We start from the raw sequence: 14,318 nt of genomic DNA, 5'->3' as shown, positions 1-14,318 counted from the left end.
TCCTCAACATCAGGTCCACCATGGACCCGATTTGGAACATGGACCCTAGTCGAGACTCCAAAGAGTTCCGCTCCTGGGCCCACGCCTCGCACCGGAAGAGGCTGTACAGAGCGCTGTCAGCCTCTCCCGGGCGATCCGAACAGTGGTCGCACGTCGGCGCGGCTGCTTTACGAATACGGTGTAAGTACTCGTTAAAGCAACCATGTCCGGACATCACTTGGGTGAGACGATATGTCATCTCACCGGAGTCCGGTCCGCCCACCTGTCCAGCCGATCGGGTCCTATGAGGGACCTAGTCCACTCGCCTCTCGTCGTTTCCTCCGAGAGGCGAGTCCGCCATCGGAGCATGGTCATCCGTCTGAGCGCCAGCCTGTCCTCGGGTTCCGGCTGGTTCGACCATCGAGCGCCGACGGTGAACGCTCTTTCCGGTGTAAGACATCTTACGGGCCTTTACGCGTTCCTATATTCTGTCTTTGGTCACATTCTTCTCTAAAAATTAACTTGTTTTGTTACTCTTAATGTACTTGTTAATAAGTTTATAAGCTAGCGAAACATTTATAGTGTTACGGTATTGTTTTTTTTTTTTTTTTGTTGTATTGTAATAATTAAATATACCATCGAACTGGCCAGTGCCGTTAAAATTATTGTTGAACTTTATTTTACTGTCAATTAATAAACATTAAGACTTATCCATGTCATATTTAATAAATTTGTTCAACTTTAACGGCCATTTACACATAGAAGATTGGTCGTCGAGACATTTTTTTTACTTATAGTATGTAACATAACCTTTAATTTAACAATTATTTAAAGGACGCAGTATATCTGAAACATATTCAAACGTCAAGTTTGAAAAAATTGACTTTTGTATAAAATTTGCTATTTTGAATGCCTCCTGTGGGTAGATAACGGGTTAGATTTTGGAAAAAAATATATCAAATGAAAGGGTAATACTTAAGGTTTCTATAAAAATTATGTTGATTTTATCGTTTTTGAAAAAATAATGGCAGTTTTAAGAAAAAAAATGACGAAAGTTACAGATTTTAAAAATTAAAATTTTTTTGGAAATTTTCCCCATTTACAGGGAACGAGGAAAATTTTTTCAATTTTTAAGCGCAATGTCTTCAACTAGATACGATATGTGATCTTTTGACGTTACGTTTAGAAAAATCAATTCAATGAGAATAAATAGAATAAATAGGAACATAAAAAAAATTACATATCATAGTAGAATTAATACCTTCTCAGCATGGTATCAATGTGAAATCTCGATTAATAAAAACAGTTGTTTGTACCGTGATTATTACAGAACTCTATAATGGCAACACTTTTTACAAAATTAAATAAATGTTGATAAGATTAATTAAAATTTAAAATTTACATGTCTTTAAAAATATAAAACAGCTGACTTAAAACCATATTTAATGACAGTTTAATGATTTCAAATTATAATATAAAATTAAAAATATATATAAAATCTTTTTATATTTGTTCTTACACAAAGCTAAATTAAAAACATAACCATTTAGCTAAAACCATAAAATAATAATTCAAATTTTGAATAGTTATTACTGTAAGAAATAGCTAGTAAATATCAAATAAATTTCGCCGGACACATGTTTCATAAAATAAAATCAATACGAATAAAAAAATATAAAAATCTAATAATAGATATTCTACTATATATATATATATATATGAAATGACTTTTAAAAATATTTTATATTTTAATATGTTTACTCGTATTCATATTTCGTTACAGTTTAAATAAATATGATTTTTATAACTATTTTATCAATTTTATTATTTAATTCGAAAACGGTGAAATCTGTTGACAATGAACGACATTGTAATTTTTCTAGATACATGTTGAATTATTTTAAACTTAATGAGCATTATTTGCTTCAAATGTATTCAAATTCTGAAATGTATACCGAAGAAGATTTAAAGAAATATGGGCAAGCTATTCAAACTCATGGCGATGTTGTATTATTGATGATTCAAGAACTACATAAAATTAATGAAAATAATGTTATATTTGACTTGATGTCGGTAAATTTATATTTAAACAATAACTCTGGTTCGGTAAATTTAATGTATAAATATCAGACGGCTAATAATGTTGATAACAACAAAGTTTTTCTTGGTATACAAGGATTAAAATTACAAAATAATTCTATGATTACAATAATAGAACGTTTTATTGAGATGCATTGTTTAAATAAACCAATATCAGCATTTGTCGAATATCCTAATGAATACATATCTCATCAATTAAATATTGATGCGTTAGACATAGATATAAAAGATTTAAGAGAAAAAATAATTAAGGAAATAAATCCAGAAATAGTTGAAGAAAACAATTTAACAAGGTTCCACCCTAGAAATATGTTATTTTATGATATAATGTTAAACCAGTCAGACAAAAATGTTACAACAGGTACTGAATCGAGACAACATCAAGAATTTGTTAATTTTCAACAAAAAAACATTTTAGACCTTCTTCGATTTGTTCCTCTTAATTTACAGTGTGCTGACAAATCTGACCTGACTATAAATGATGTGTTTCGTTATGTGAATTATCAATATATGTATGTTGATGTAAGAGCATTCCAAACGCTTATGCTTGCTGCTGCTTTTCATCCTGTTGGAATGCTTATAGCTAATTACATACAATTTGTATCTGCAATTATTCAAGTTGGACCAAACCCCATAAATTACCAAAAAACTGACAAACTACGTGTACATCATTTAGGTAAAAGAATTAAAAATTTACTACAACAGTTTATTGATTTAAATATTTTTATTGGAATCGCGTATAATTTTCTTGTGTCTATTATGAATAAATTTTATGTAATTTTATCTTGGGTTCAAGGCATACCACTTAAAGTAGTAAATTTACCAAATATAATCTTGACAAAATTAAAAGAATTCATGGATAGAAATTTATTAAAGTTTAATGTAGAATCAGAAACAATCGCTATAGATCAAAATGTAATACACATACATGACAAAATATTAATAGTTGAATTATATCATCAAGAACTCATAAAACATACAAATTTATTTAAATTGATTTATACTACAAAAAATTTAGAAAGAATTTGCGTTAAGAACTACAAATGGTTCTTACTACCAATTTTAATTGGTAAGCATTAATTTAATTTTACTTTATTAAATACAAACATGACAAATCTAATAACTTTTGCTCTATTAGATAAATTACTTTATTTTCATTTTTAAACAATTGTCAGATATTTAGTAGAGTAATTTTTAAGAAAAAAATTGATGTATAATTTTTTACTAAATCCTTGTGATTAAATATCTAGAGTACTCTAAAGTTTCTAAAAAATTTTATTTTGATACGTATTTTAAGGTATTTAACGATAATATTTATATAAGGAAGTAATTAATTTAAAAAAAAAGAATTAACTTATAATCACTTGAATAAATACTGATAATTTTACCCAGATCTTTTACATTAGATTAGTTCGTATAAATGTTTTCAAAAGCTTAATAATTTATGATATTAAATTAATAGTTCATAAATATTATCTTTTTTTTTTTTTTGTAAAGACAAAGTAAAATATATTAGATATTTAACCATAAAAGAAAAAAGAAAATTTTGATATCAAACTCTTTTATAAAATTTATTCTACAAAAAAAAAGCGGAATAAAATCAATAAATTATCAGACTCGCATCGAAACCAAAACATTTTATAAATTAAAATTATTATCCAAATAATTTTACGACGTGTTAATTAAAATAATTTAGTATGTTGCATACTTTTAATACTAGTAAAACATATTGAAATTAGTATCTCCTATTTTTCTTAATATTAAACCTAAATGTTACTATTTTTGATAAATTGTTATAATTTGCAGATTATTTATGCACAGATAACCCTATAGATTATTGTAACAGTGATAACGATAAATGCATTATTAACGATAGCAGTAGTGAAATTAATATCTACGACCTCGGAAATAATGATGGTTTGGAAGAATTCAAAACTGAAAATATTGAACATTTCAAAAAAGATGTTTTTAAAAACAAAAAAAATAAAAGTATGAATCCATTAATTGACATGAAGGATGTTCCTAGACACATGATGGATTATTTCATTTGTCGTAAATAGGAAATTATATTTTTATAATAATAAAGGATTAGTATACTAGTGACTACCTGTGTTATTTTATACATTTTAATCATATTCCATATTTTATCATAGAAAATTTAATTATTATTATTTATTATAATTATATTTTTCATTATTTTAAACTATCAATAATAAATAACAAATAATAAGAGATCTTAAAATTATTTTTGCATTTTAATTACTTGAACAATAATTAATGATAATTGTTATAATTGTTATTAATATTTTTTTAGTTTCTATGCGAAGCTGAGAAGATATTAATTTTACCATTGGGTTTTTTTTTGTGTACGTCTGTTGCCACTTTTTCTCAGCTCTCACTGTACCGATATTGATGAACAATACGTCAAAAGATCACAAATCGTATCTAGTCGAAGACATTACCCTTAAAAATTGAACAAATTTCCCTCGTTCCCCCTAAATGGGGGAAATTTTCAAAAAAATTACAATTTTTAAAATCGGTAACTTTAGTCATTTTTTAAAAATTTTTTTCTTAAAACTACCATAACTTTTTTAAAAATAAACAAATCAAACTTTTTTATATTAAGACCTTAAGATTTTTCCCTTTCATTTGAAATAATTTTTTTGAAAATATAACACTTAACCTGCTCATAGGGAGGGATTCAAAATAGCAACTTTTTTACAAAAACTAACTTTTTCAACTTAATTTTTGAAAATGTTCCGGAAATACTGCATCCTTTAAACATATATCAAATTTAAGCTTAGGTCATGTACATTAAAATGAAAAAAAAAATTTGACCAAATACCTTATCTTCTACATGCAAACGGCTGTCGTAGTTCAAAAAATGATATTTTTGTATTAAAGTTTTCGATTTTGAATTTTCAAATTGCTAAAGCTTTTCGAAAAATGTAAGTATCAACACACAATTTTTTTTCTAAATACAATATGAATACATAATATTCATTTGACATCATTTTTTTTTAAATCAGACCATTTCTCTTTATATATTTATATATTATAAACAAACCCTGCACAGGGGGATCGCGGCACAGTGGTGACGTGACATATTTGGATCAAGTATAATGATATCTGACAGTGATTAAAATCACTATCAAAAAAAACGCTTTGATGCAAATCTTTAGATAGTGTTTAATTTTAAAAATTTGGCGGATTATTCCAAAAACTACATGATCAGCTATTTCCTTATTAATATCCTCATTAAGATAAAGTATGTCGAATGAAAGATATATATAAATACAAATTCTCATGAAAATATTGAATTGATCGATACATTTTTCAAAAAGTTATAGCATAATAAAGTTAAAAATGTAAAATACAAAATCGAGAATTTTCACACAAAAATAGCATTTGGGAGCCATTTTCACCGTGAAGACAAAATAAAGTCCGAATTTTTTTTTTTTAATAATAAAGTATATTACATTAGCTTTAATTTAATATATCTATAAAAGTGTCAGTATTTCTGGAACACTTTCAAAAGTTAAGTTGAAAAATTTAATTTTTTGTGAAAAGGTTGTCACTTTGAATCCCCTCTTGTGGGCTGGTAAAGGGTTAAATTTATAAAAAAAAGTATACCAAATGATAGGTAAAGACATCAATTATCTATAAAAAAAAAATTATATTGATTTGTTCATTTTTGAAAAAGTCATGGCAGTTTTAAGTAAAAAAAATTGAAAAAATTTCGAAAATTAGCGATTTTTAAATTTGTAATTTTTTGGAGATTTCCCCCATTTACGGGGAACGAGGGAAATTTTTTCAATTTTTGAGGGTAATGCCTTCGACTAGATACGATTTGTGATCTTTTGACGTATCGTTGAAAGAAATCGGTTCGGTGAAAGCTGAAAAATGTGGAAACAGACACAAAAAAAAACACGTCATAGTAAAACCAATACCTNGTTGAAAAAGTTCTACTTTCTATATGCATTTTTTATATTTGAAGCCCCCCCATATATAGGGAAATAGTCTGATTTAAAAAAAAATCCAATATATAGTATATCCAATGAAAGATGTATATAAATACTATTTCTCATGAAAAAATTGTATTGATCCATACATTTTCTAAAAAGTTATAGCACTTTANTTTTGATACCTTTTAGTTTAATATTTTTTTGTTAAGATAGTTCTTTAACTTTTACCTATAATTTTTAGGTTTTATTTATTTAATTAACCTTAAGTTCATTAAAATGGCTAGTGATAATGGAAAATGACTATTTATACATAATTATGCGTGGAAAGTATTTAAAGTACAAACATTTAATTGAAAAAAGAAAGAAGATGGTGGATAACAATGTCGTTATATAAAGGCAGACAAAGGTAAACTTTACATTAAAAACTAGTAAATTACATTTATTAATCGATTTTAAGTAGAAAAATAATTTATTAATATTTCCTTATTAAATCCTCTCGTGGGCTGGTAAAGGGTTAAATTTANAATACACTTTTCAATAAGTTATAGCATTATAAAGTTAAAAATGTAAAAAATAAAATTGAGAATTTTCACACAATAATAGCATTTGGTAGCCATTTTCATCGTGAAGACAAAATAAAGTCCGAAATTTTTTTTTTACATAATAAATTAGATTACATTAGCTTTAATTTAATATATATAAAAAAAGTGTCAGACTTTCCGGAACACTTTCAAAATTTTAGTTGAAAAAGTAAATTTTTTGTGAAAAAGTTGTCATTTTGAATCCCCCCCTGTAGGCAGGTAAAAAGTCAGATTTATAAAAAAAAGTATACCAAATGATAGGTAAAGACATCAATCATCTATNTGTTTAATTTTAAAAAAATTGGTGTTTTATTCCAAAAGCTACTTGATCTGCTTGTTCCTTATTAATATCTCGATTAAGATAAAATATGTCGAATTATAAAGTTAAATATAATATAAAAAATAAAATCGAAAATTTTCACACAAAAATAGCATTCGGTGCCGTTTTCACCATGAAGACAAGTCCAGAAGTCAATTTTTTTTTTTCAAATTAAAGTATATTACATAAGCTTCAATTTAAGATATATATAAAAGTGTCAGACCTTCCTGAACACTTTCAAAATTAAAGTTGAAAAAGTTCTACTTTCTACATGCATTTTTTAGATTTGAACCCCCCTCGTATANGTGTCAGACCTTCCGGAACACTTCCAAAAGTTAAGTTGAAAAAGTTCTATTTTCTATATGCATTTTTATGTTTTGAATCCCCCCTATATTAAGGGAAATGGTCCGATTTAAAAAAATAGTATGTCGAATGAAAGATCTATATAAATACTACTTTTCATAAAAAAATTGTAATGATTCATTCATTTTTCAAAAAGTTATAGCATAATAAAGTTAAAAATGGAAAATACAAAATCGAAAATTTTCACACAAAAATAGCATTCGGTAGACATTTTCACCATGAAGATAAAATAAGTCTGGAAATTTTTTTTTTTCATGATAAAGCATATTACATTAGCTTTAATTTAAGATATATATAAAAGTGTCAGACCTTCCGGAACATTTTCAAAATTTAAGTTAAAAAAATTAATTTTTTGTGAAAAAGTTGTCATTTTAAATCCCCCCTTGTGGGCAGGTTAAGGGTTAAATTTATGAAAAAAATATACCAAATGAAAGGTAATGATATTATGCATCTATATAAAAAAGAATTATATTGATATGTTTATTTTTGAAAAAGTTATGGCACTTTTAAGTAAAAAAAATTGAAAAAATTTCGAAAATTAGCGATTTTTAAATTTGTAATTTTTTTGGAGGTTTCCCCCTTTTACGGGGAACGAGGGAATTTTTTTCAATTTTTAAGGGTAATGTCTTCGACTAGATACGATTTGTGATCTTTTGACGTATCATTGAAAGAAATCGGTTCGGTGAGAGCTGAGAAGAAGTGGTAACAGACAAAAAAAAAAATAAATAAATAAATAAACACATTATAGTAAAACCAATACCTTCTCAGCTTCGTATCGAAGCTAAGATGTCAAAATTAGCGATTTTTAAATTTGTAATTTTTTGGGGGGTTTCCCCAGTTTACAGGGAACGTGGGAATGTTTTTCAATTTTTGAGGGTAATGTCTTCGACTAGATACGATTTGTGATCTTTTGACGTATTGTTCATAAAAATCGGTCCAGCGATAGCTGAGATTGAGTGTTCACAGATACAAAAAAAAATCACGATATAGTAAAATTAATACCTTTTCAACTTCTGATCGAAGCTTTTATCTTTTACTTGAGCTAGATTGAACTATGTATAAGCAAAGATACAAAATCACTTTTAAAATTTTTGTTTTTTATCAAGAACGCAGCGTGTAAATGTTCTTGTCGAAAAAAATTCTTCATCTTCTTCTTTTTAGTATTAAAACAACAAAATCAATGTAACAAAACGATTGTTTGTAAAATTATTAATAATTGAATACAAGCGCGCAAAAAAAATTTTCTTTTTCAAACAACAACAAACTGATTTATTTTTGACTATAAACATCTGTGTATGAAACAAATTGGTATCACGTGGCAACTTATATTTTACTATTTATATGTTTTTGAGACATTTACATAATTTAATTTAATTAAGAGATTTTCAAACATAGCACTCAAAAAACTATAATCATAATATATGTTTTATTTAGTATTACAAAATTTCATATAATATAATTTATTTAATTTTAAAAAACATTTAAACAATTTAAATTGTCATACNAATTTATTTAATTTTAAAAAATATTTAAACAATTTAAATTGTCATACTAAATACTAATTATTAGCTACTAATACACAAAGAATATGTGCGATTTTGTATAATATTATTTGTTTTAAATAAACATTAGTATATATAATTTCTAGTGATTGGCATTTTCGAATATTTTTAACTATCGAATAGTATTCAATAGTTTTAAAAAACTATCGAATAACTATTCGAATTCTTTTATAAGTACACTTAATTATAATATGAAGATAATTAACGAATACTTAAAATAAATTATTATACAATTAATAATAGTAAAAACTACCATTTTACAAGTATTTCAGAAGTTATAGCATTTTAAAAAATGAACTGGGGTGAGTCGCAGGTATATATTATGGTGGCTCTTATTCTTAATTTTCGAAATAATCATTTTACAACAAAATGTTTCGTAAAAAAAAATATGTAAAGTTAAATTTTCCAAATATTAGTCTTATATAGAATTATAGTCAGATGTATAGTTTTGCTGTTTTAATAACACAATCGATCTAAATAGGATTGTCTAAAACTGTTTATTCAGGTTACTACGATTATAAATAGGATACAATTAATAATAAAAAAAATTAGTGATGGGCATTTTCAAATATTTTAAACTATCGATTAACTATTCGATTTGTGTTTATACCACCGAATAGTTTTTTTTAGCCACCGAATTTTTAGCATAAACTATCTAATATTTTAAAAACCATTCGAATGGAGGTACCAAATAGTTTTTAAAACTATTCGAATATATTGTGTAACTATCGAATATTTTTACTATTCGAATAGTTTTTGAATGATTATCGAATAGTTCGATAGTTACTATTCGGTATTTCCAATCACTAATAATATCAATTATGTGTCATATCACACGAGTCCGATAATATTTAATGTTAAATTAAAATCTCTATCTAGTGGATATGATAAAAAAAAAATTACATTCTTAATATTTAGTGACTTTAATAGATCGCGCTTACTATTTTCGATTTGAATTCCAAATAGCGGTACATATATGCTATTTAACCGACACCAATGCTTTTTTGGTAGTTGCGTTGAACTTCAGCTGTCTTATTTATTTTGGTTGTTAATTCGTAAAGCATTTGTATGTGTGAAATTGAGGGAAACTTATGTACATCACGTTATACAGGGTATGATCTAATTAAGCAAATTGAATACCAATAATTAGTTTTTCCACAATCCTAACTGAAAAGTTAGGAATTACAGTTTTTTAATTAATAATTGTTGCAATAAAAATGAATTTTTTCTTCTATATGTATATATTTCAACATCATGATATATATTGACTCGGTCAGTGGTGTTCATTGAAATATAAGGTGAGAAAAATATTCTAATGTTTCATCCAGTAAAAAATTCTCAGCATTAAAATCTTCACAGATATTATAGAAACCCTCGGCCGACGTATCTCGTGAAATTGAGTGGACAGTTATTGTCACAGCTAATATTAATTACCGCGTGTCTACTAGTGTTGGCAAAGCAGAGAAATATCTAATACACAAAATGACTAATGACAAAGAATAAACATTATATTGTTATTATACTATTAACGCAGTGTTATGCGTAACAATACAACAGTATTTGATCCGTCACAGATTGAGTAATCACCGTAGAAGTCGCTGTAGAGGTACCGCCATGATCGTTAGTTCGACTGCTTTATTTTTTATAATACACATTTATTTCCATCAATTTTTATTTCATCACATCACTGATGACATTTAAGATTCACTGTTCAACACAGTAGTGTTCATAGTTAACCACCACGCACGATGTATTGAATTAAAACAGTCTCATGACAACACAATCATTATAATTACATTAAAATGGTACATAAAATGTGATCTGGACTCTTTTCTCATAAAAAATTTAACAAACAGTAAAATGAGTTACCATGCACTGTCATGAACCATTTATTTTAAATAGTTGTTCACGAATAAAATGTTCGATAACTATTTTCTTATTTAAACTTTTGGGGAAATATAAAAGTTCAATAGCATTTCGCATACTAAACAAATGTTTTATTGCATTGAAAAAAACTTGGCAAAAACAAAAAAATATCAGCAAATAATATTCAAGTAAATTTATAATTCTGATAATAATATAATAAGAATTGATCACTTGTGGCTAATATTATTTTATAATAAAAATATAATCAAAATAGGAAATATTTAAATTAAAAGCCACAAAAAATACTAACAAATCGCTTATACACATTTCGAGAACAGTATTGTCATCTTCATCGCTTAACACATACTAATAAGTCTATAGCGCATTAAGCTCTACGAGTTAAATAGTTTTAAATTAATATTTTTAATAGCTTGATAAATTCATATAATTTATTTGAATTGTTATTCTATAATAATTTTTTATTTTGATTGTATAGCGTAGCCAAGGGAACTCTTATTAACTGCAATATTTATCTCTAAAATTAAATCATTAAAAAAAGATCTGAAATATGTAGTTGTAGAATATTATACTATGCTCCTTCTCATTTTAAAATCCTACAACATACGTTAACATTTTCCCCTAAAAAATCAAAATTATTCTAAATAGCTTAATGCAATAAAATGTTTACTTTATTATCTTGTATTTTTGATTCAATAAATATATCTTTATAATTCTATCACGTAAATAAGTTTTTTGAAAAATTATAATAAATTTTTCAAGATATTGATTCTTTTAAAACTTGGTCTTGGCTACGCGATTTTACTTTTGTAAGTGCAAGTGTTAACTCGACTGAGCACATGTAATAACTATTTGAAACAACGAAGTAGCAATAACTTAAAGGAAACCTGATTACCAAAATACACAACTTTATTAATTGGTCATTTTTAATTGAAAACCGTTGCTGATTCAAAATAATATTATCACATGAATAAAATCAAAAAATATCTAAATAAATACTATGATTATAAACAGAACATGTTGCAGTATATGTTAAAAGTTTTTAACTTAAAGAATTAAGGTCTCCAAATATAGAAACTTTTATTTATTTAACACGTCTAAAACCATTATTGAACCATTTAAATTGCACACTCGAGTTATTTATAAAATATGATCTAACTTGTTAAGAGTTTTGCTAAACCAATATAATGCCTGTTTGCACTAATTAACAATTGACCGTAATTTTTATATAAAGCAAATTGTAATGAGAGTAATTATTGTACAAATATAATTGATCCTTGCGAGATTATTTACAGAACACTAACTGGTTTCATAACAATATCAACATTTTCTTACATTTAATTGGAATTGAAGTACAGTATAGCTAAATGAAATACTCTAAGTGGAAATTGATGTCGCAAATGATTACCGAATTACAAACCGAATACATTCATCAATTATAAAAGTTAAGTAATATAATAAATTTGGAATTAAAAATTTAATTAAAACATTTGTAGAAGAGTAAAAACAAAAGCACAGATTTCAAATTTACTGCACTTGAATTTTTAATCCGCATTATTCAATAAAGATCATCAAATTACATTAATAACAGGTTATTTACAAAAACAACACACGATTGGTATGCTTTAAATTTATTTTTATTTACAATAACTAAAAATATCGTAAATTAACTATAGCATTTTTCATCATTGTTATCATTAATATTAAATTATTACAATAAAAAATTAGGAACTGGTAGATTTCTCTGTTTTTTTTTTTGTTTTTTTTATACATAGATAACTGAAAAAGGAGATATTATTTAGTGTATCTAAAAATTCATTATACAATTAATATAAATACTCAAGGGGAATGGATCGGGCACAAGGGAAGAAAAAGCTAAACTTGATAACAATAATCTGATGGTGGTAGGGAGTGCGCTCGAGGAGAAACGATACAATCTACTTTTTCAACAGAGAATAACAGCAATAATTTACATTAAAAATAATAATAAATAAATAACTATATAATAATATAAAATATAAAAACGCATAAATTTCAAAATTTACCACTTTACACAAATTATTTTTTTTTTTTTTTTTTTATGAAAAACATTTTCGTTTTAAAAACATTCACAGTTCCTCATATTCAAAATACGATTATTTTATTTATTCATTTTATTCTTTGAACATCGATAAATAGTAGCAAAAACGAAATGTATTAGGGCTGCACATTTTCTGATGGGAAAACATATAGATTAAAACGATTATTTTAAAAGGTAAAAAATATTATAATATTACATTAATATTATCCAAATATATATATATATATATATATATATATCTTGTTTATGACGGGTAGTGAAGGGGATTTAAAAAAAAGGTAGAGTATAGGGAGAAATTGACAAACGGAGAACTGAGACTGGTCTAAAAAGTCGTGTCGCGTGCGCTTACTTTTTTCACTTTTTCGTACAAAAAACCAAAAAAAAATTTATCGGACACAAAGAATAAACGACAAGACGAATTTATGCGTATTGATTTTTGTTTTCAACATTAAATATTAAATAAAAAAAAAATTGGAAAATTGGTCACGAAAAACATAATATATNAAAAAAAAAAACATATATATATATATAATTATAATTTTTATAAATGTGTGGAAAATCTTTGGCGGAATAATTGTTTTGTGATGTGGTTCACCAAAAAATTGTTATTGGTGGCCGGCCGCCACTCCGGTCTGGGCTCAATTTAGTGTCCGTTTGTTGTGTATGTCACGCATCTCGTCCAGGTATGTTTTATTATCCAATGGTTGTCGCTCGACTTGGTCGTCTCATACGATCAGCGGTTCTTGTCGCGAACTACCTTCCGGACCGTCAACGGGACGCGTCACGGACTCCTGCGAAAGGAAAAAAAATTATACGTATTAGCGTGTCGTCGTCGTGAAATTGCACGTGCAATTGGCTGCTAAAGGTCATTCCGAAAGAGAAAATAGTTTCGCAACGATTTACGGTTGTTAGAGCATTGACGACGACGTCGGGCAAAAAAAAAAAAAAAAAAAAAAAAACATAAATCCTTAACTCGCTTCGACCCACTTGCCAACCACCAACGGCAACTTTTAACTTGTAAATCGTCGTTGGGCTATAATTTTTTATGCTTTTTAAAAGTCTTTTCACGGTAAACGAGAGAACCGACACATTGTCGTCGTCGTCGTCGTCGTAGTGTACGGACGGGCATAAAACGGTCGTAAAAAAATTTGCACGTTGGAAAAATAAATACCACACGGAGAACGCACTAAGACAATAAACAACTATAGATCAAATTCGCGTCGGGCTGCTTAACATACTCGCCTGCGCCATGTTTGGCAGTGTACGGCGGCGGCACAGATCGCTCGCTGAAAACACACGGCGGCATTGGACGCGTCGTCGATGGCAACGGACGGGCGGCAGCAACCAAATCGGTTTTCTTATGGTTCCCAAATTGCAAAGGCATTCTATACTTTTCATTGAAATCTCACGGGACAGGAGAAAAAAAATCTCGGCCACGGCGAAACGATCCGTGACGTCGAACGCGAGCAAAAAAAAAAAAAAAAA

General features: G+C 27.1%; 2 protein-coding genes across 6 annotated transcripts in view; one reads left to right on the top strand and one right to left on the bottom strand.

The window, feature by feature from the left end:
- Nucleotides 1-1,740: 1,740 nt before the first annotated feature.
- Nucleotides 1,741-4,182, top strand: LOC126902516 (uncharacterized). The gene is made up of 2 exons (XM_050679883.1): nucleotides 1,741-3,148; nucleotides 3,886-4,182. Exons 1-2 carry the CDS (start codon nucleotides 1,774-1,776, stop codon nucleotides 4,137-4,139), a joined length of 1,629 nt encoding a protein of 542 aa, XP_050535840.1. The 5' UTR covers nucleotides 1,741-1,773; the 3' UTR covers nucleotides 4,140-4,182.
- Nucleotides 4,183-13,337: 9,155 nt separating this feature from the next.
- LOC126903015 (protein spitz-like) overlaps nucleotides 13,338-14,318 on the bottom strand; it is a 45,993-nt gene continuing 45,012 nt past the window's right edge. For all 5 annotated transcript variants that reach the window (XM_050680896.1, XM_050680894.1, XM_050680895.1 and 2 more), the window contains one exon: nucleotides 13,338-13,624. In XM_050680896.1, coding sequence (XP_050536853.1) covers nucleotides 13,559-13,624 — 66 coding nt within the window. In that variant the 3' untranslated portion in view covers nucleotides 13,338-13,558. The remainder of the gene's footprint in view (nucleotides 13,625-14,318) is intronic.

Source organism: Daktulosphaira vitifoliae, unplaced genomic scaffold (assembly GCF_025091365.1).
Source record: "Daktulosphaira vitifoliae isolate Bord-2020 unplaced genomic scaffold, ASM2509136v1 Scaffold_3, whole genome shotgun sequence".
NCBI lineage: Eukaryota > Metazoa > Arthropoda > Insecta > Hemiptera > Phylloxeridae > Daktulosphaira > Daktulosphaira vitifoliae.
This window is presented reverse-complemented; position numbering and strand designations above follow the sequence as displayed.

Excerpts from the sequence above, each read along its gene's own strand:
- LOC126902516 (XM_050679883.1), top strand. The coding sequence starts at position 1,774 with ATGATTTTTATAACTATTTTATCAATTTTATTATTTAATTCGAAAACG. Across the intron at positions 3,149-3,885 it reads CTTACTACCAATTTTAATTG|ATTATTTATGCACAGATAAC; the intron begins GTAAGCATTAAT and ends TATAATTTGCAG.